We start from the raw sequence: 5,162 nt of genomic DNA, 5'->3' as shown, positions 1-5,162 counted from the left end.
TGTGTGTGTGTGTGTGTGTGTGTGTGTGTGTGTGTGTGTGTGTGTGTGTGTGTGCATGTGTGTGCATTTCGTTCAAGCTGAATTGTTACATAACTTTGTTCTGCTATGGTGCTTTGAGCTAAGACGTAAACATGCAAACACAAAGACACACACATTGTCCCCCTCTCATTCTCTCGTTTGACCTCTTCTCTGTGTCCTCCCTCTCAAACTCACTAATGGCGCGTTTCCACTGCAGCGGGTAGCTCGCTTTAAGCGCGCCGAGCCGTGCGGGGCCCGTTTTTGGTTGCGTTTCCACTTGGCCTAGTTTTGGCCCGAGGCTACTTTTTCACCCTTTTTCTGGCCCGACTAAATCGTGGTTCTATCGAGGCCAACAAGCGGGGCCAACAACCGGGCGGAATATGCCAAACTAGTTACGACTGCTGATTGGTCAGAGAGAATCGTCACAATTCTCGCGCGACTTAATCCCTAGTGTCGCATATATTAAGGGACGCTTGCAGCATTTTTGTAAACCTAAGAAAATGGCAAAGAAAAACATACCGTGGTCGATTGACGAAGTTGCGACGTTCCTCCAGCTGATTGCAGATGATAAAATCCAGCGGGAGCTCGACGGCACAACTCGCAACCTAAAAGTTTTTCGGGAGGTCTCTGCACTGTTGTCCGAGCGCGGATTCTCAAGGACTTTCCAGCAGTGTAGGGAAAAACTGAAAAAGCTTAAGAGTGAGTATAGAGCCGTGAAGGACCACAACGGCCGGAGTGGTTCAGATAGGAAAAGCTGGAAGTGGTTCGACCTGTTGGACGCTATTTATGGCCATAGACCGGCCAACGTTGGGAGGGAGGGAGGCCTGGACTCTGCAACCGCGTTACTGGAGTCCCTGCATGGTAAGTCTTTGCTAACGCTCTGTTATTTGCTTGAAAGCGTTGTGTCCCTATCTATTCTAAAGCTCACTTCTAACAAACAAGTATTTTATCCTTACATTTATGTTCGACAACCCATGCTTTTATGGAGCCCCGAAGAGCTACATAGCTAGCTGGCAGATAGCATTAGCTAGAGCTATTGTTTGCTAACACCACATGCGCCATTGTTTAGGTTATTCTTTTCTACAGTTGTTGTTGCTATTTAGTATTGTGCTACAGTAGTTTGTGGAATTAACAAGTCATGTTGCTGTTCTAGATGATGCCATTGGGACTAGTGAGGAAGAACAGTCCCGAACAACGGGTGGTGGCAGTGTTCCGTCCTCAACATCATCAGAACACACCTCAACTCGACCACAGACACCAGTCGAGGAACCGACACCAACGCCGAGTGCCATCACGACACCGCAGCGTGTGGTTCTAGGTAAGAAATAGGCATGGCAAAACGACTGGAATTGTGACTTTTTTTTAAACTTTAGATCATCCATCGTCATTAAGTAAAATAAGCTATACCACTGTGTGGAAATGCTCTGTTACAAACTAGCTAGTACGCAGCTACTACAATTGTGTGTGACATCCTATTATATACATATATTTATATTCATTATCAACAGGCTGGACATAATGTAATTCACTTTCACAATCATTGTAAACATCTAGGGCAGGGGTGCCCAACCTTTTTTGAACCGGGAGCTACTTTTAAAGTTGCCAGTCTGCCGAGATCTACCAGTCCAAATAGAGAGGCGTAGCCATTACTGACAGCCTACTACCAGGTAAATACACACTTCTACTTGTATAAAACTGACCTTTGTACGATGAATACTTCATAAAATACTGCAGATCCTTTATCTTACTTCTTTCTAATCTGCACACATACAAGTATTCAACTGAAGTTACACAACAGTGTTGTTGATACAGAGTTGGAGTTTATTCACACGTCACATACTACAGTGGGTAATGTTTTCAAGAAACATTGAACAGTGCTGCCACATATGACACAGGGATAAAAGAAAATACTCTGAACCCTTTCTTTGCCATTATATAAAAATAGTGTTGCTACAAAAGTATAAATGAGGCTTACTAATAAGACAACTCAGATCTGAAGCTACACGGGAATCTGCTGCAACAGTGCAATACAAAAGACAACATTAATAGAATCAAACCATTTTTTTGTTGCATTTTAGTAGAATATAAAAATGAATGCCTTTTTAAAATAGGATGCAAGCAACACTAGTTTCTTAACCTGAATTGATAATAGACTATAATCAATTTAAACAGAACAGATCTTAATGTTTGCATTCTTATACCATTTTGTACAATAATTATAATGAATAAGTTCAAACAAACTCAAACTTACAGCTGATTAATAACGGTATCTAACTTGAGTTTTTATCAAAAACCTGTTGAAATGCTACTGTTATTTTTACTGTCCCCAAAAAGCGCGTCAGCAGCCTCCAGGAATGCTTCTTTCACAACTTCGCCATCTTTGAAAGACTTCATGTGTTTCGCAAGAACGTGACTGACACGATAAGATGCTATGGTAGAAGCCTTGCTCTTGTTGTTGGGCCTGGTGAAAATGGACTGCTGTGCATTTAGCTGTCCTTTCAGGCCCCTCCCCTTTTGGAGCGTAGGGCAGAATTAGGAGAGAATTCCGTCTCGTAGCGTTTGTGCACTGTTTTGAAATGCCGTTCCAAAATTACCCTTCTTCGATAAAGCCACGCTCGCATTGCAGATGAGACGGATGGACTTTGAATTGGAATAGATACAGAAATAATCATCCTCCCACTCGGAGTGAAAATTATATATTTTGGGCTTTTTTGCTTCTGCCATAATTGCGGTCTTGTGTGTGTGTGCGGACTGTCACTCCTGTTGACACGGTCGGACAACAACGTCAGGGAAATAGTGCCCACCAGCCACGCCCCGACACATGGGGTCACGCCGGCCAATCACAAAGCTTTGATGCGTTCAAGTGCATTATTCTGGCACAGGAACATTATGTTACAGGACATTAACGATAAAACAGAATGTTGTTGTTCTATTTTTAGACACATCTCGCGATCGACTGGGAATCTCCTCGCGATCGACTGGTTGGGCACCCCTGATCTAGGGCATAACTGTCTTTAGTTCATCCTTACTGTTGTTCTGCTTATACATTTTATTGTATCCTTGTGTGACCTGTACCTGTCCTGTGTTTTTCCTTGCTAATTCTTATTGCTATAATTATCTTATCGTCATACAGGCAAGAGGAAACGAGGAGGAGACGAGCACCTAGCACAGTAGGCACGGCACCATGAACAGAGCCTGGCCCAGGTGGATCGGCGCTGGCAGCTAACCATGGAGGCTGCTGCCCGGGCAAGGGAGGAGGAAATGGCCTTGAGAAGGGAGGAGAACGCTCAAACTCATGCGTTTAACCTGGCCTTCCTGCGCACTCTCGGCCAGGTTCTAGCGGGGCAGCCGACGTGGCCCATCTCCTCAGGAAGACGAACCACCTCTGTAATTTTAATATTATTCAGTTTCATCTCTCTTGTTTTTGTTAATTTGTAAATGCAACATTTATACTTTCTTGTTTATTTCTTATCTTTCCTTTTTTTTTTTTATAATGCCATATCTTTGTATGCTGCTGCAATACAAACATTTTTTTATTTTGTATTTGTACAATGCCATGCCTTTTTATGCTGCTGCAACAAATATATATATATATTTTTTTATTTCTATTGTACATACAATGCCATGCCTTTTTATGCTGCAACAAAAAACACTTCCCAAATTGGGATTCAATAAAGTACTTCTCACCTTATCTCTTGTTGATAAATGCATCATCTGATTTCCTGCCATAATCTGATTAACAAACTGATTTCCGTGAGCATGTAAACAAAGTCACTGGGTTGCCACTCACACACAACATTACAGTTTTGGAATCCAATCAAACTGAAATGTACAATTAAAGGGCTTTAAATCAGCAGAACAAAAACTCAGATTCACATGAGGCAGAAGTTATAGGCCTATATTTTTCCTAAATAAAAATAGGCTACAACTAATACCATTACTAATAATATTTGTGGATCTTTAAAAACAAAAGCCTACAATATCACTCAAAAACAATTGTAAAAATAGCCCAATTAAGATCTAGAGATATAAACATACATGCATTTATAAAGCAATAAGAAACACCATCAGTTAGGAAAAAGCCCATAAGATAAAAGTTAATTTTAAGAAGAGATTTAAAGCAAGAAATTGAGTTTGCTTGCTTGAGGTCCTCTAAAACATTATTTGGTAACTGACACATTACTTAAAGTAAAATATTTCCTTTTACAAATAAACTGGAAGGGGGTATTTAGAAAAAAACAGAAAGAGAAGGGGGATAAGAGATCATTTGTATTTATGTTTACTTTCATATTTGCTCAAATGTTCTTATTATGGGGAAGTACTTACTGGTGCTTGAAAATCAAATATTTACTAAATAGTCAATTCTGATAAAAAAAATGTGTTTAAATCATTTGACAAACACATATGTGAAAGAGAAAAATAGATTTATTTATGTTCAATACAATGTAGTAATAATAAAAACAAAACAAAATGTCACTATCCTTAATGGCCCACAATCTTTCAATGTGGTGTTTACAAACACAAGAAATGTATATCAACTTACTGAACCATGATGTTATGAACCAAAACATTCAAGTTTCCTGTATACAATGAATATTTAGCTATTCAGGTAGCGCATCAAACCCTCTCGTATTTCAGTGCCCTCCTCCTCTGCACCTTGTGTCCCTTTCCATCTACAACTCCTTGAAGGATGATGGAGTGCCAGCCTTTACGGTTGAAATAGTCGCAGTGGCATTCCTGTGGTGCCAAGATGGGTATGTGTGATCCATCAATAGCACCTACACACTGTGGGAGCCCCCACCGGTTCTCAGTGTAGGCAGCCATTTCTGCAAACTGCTCCCGGTCTGGTGAACGAATTAGTTCCGGTACCAACAACGTCTCTGCAGCAGCACAGAAGTCTTGCACACACCGGCACACAGTAGTCCTGCTCACTCCGAAAAGATGTCCAATGCTTCTGTACTCTGAGCCGGTGTTCCGGATTAACTGGTTCCCCGATCAACTGGTTGACAGATGTGGAGGCGTGGCCTCGACTGAAATACACATTTCGATCGCTTCTTCTGTCGTTTACATACATCTTTTGGTATATTTGGCTGGATAGGAACACTTTGATGTACATTCAGTTCCAGTGTGTGAGGTTGTGCTTA

The 5,162-nt window shown here is 41.2% G+C and overlaps 1 protein-coding gene across 1 annotated transcript; it reads left to right on the top strand.

Moving 5' to 3' along the window:
* The first annotated feature begins 420 nt into the window (after positions 1 to 420).
* LOC117552228 (zinc finger and SCAN domain-containing protein 20-like) lies at positions 421 to 3,192 on the top strand. The gene is made up of 3 exons (XM_034225565.1): positions 421 to 879; positions 1,172 to 1,336; positions 3,152 to 3,192. The coding sequence occupies exons 1-3, from the start codon at positions 519 to 521 to the stop codon at positions 3,190 to 3,192; spliced, it is 567 nt and encodes a 188-aa protein (XP_034081456.1). The 5' UTR covers positions 421 to 518.
* Positions 3,193 to 5,162: the final 1,970 nt, after the last annotated feature.

The sequence above is a fragment of the Gymnodraco acuticeps genome, unplaced genomic scaffold, assembly GCF_902827175.1.
Source record: "Gymnodraco acuticeps unplaced genomic scaffold, fGymAcu1.1, whole genome shotgun sequence".
In the NCBI taxonomy this organism is placed as follows: domain Eukaryota; kingdom Metazoa; phylum Chordata; class Actinopteri; order Perciformes; family Bathydraconidae; genus Gymnodraco; species Gymnodraco acuticeps.
The sequence above is the reverse complement of the archived record's forward strand: the minus strand, read 5'-3'. Positions and strand labels throughout refer to the sequence as shown.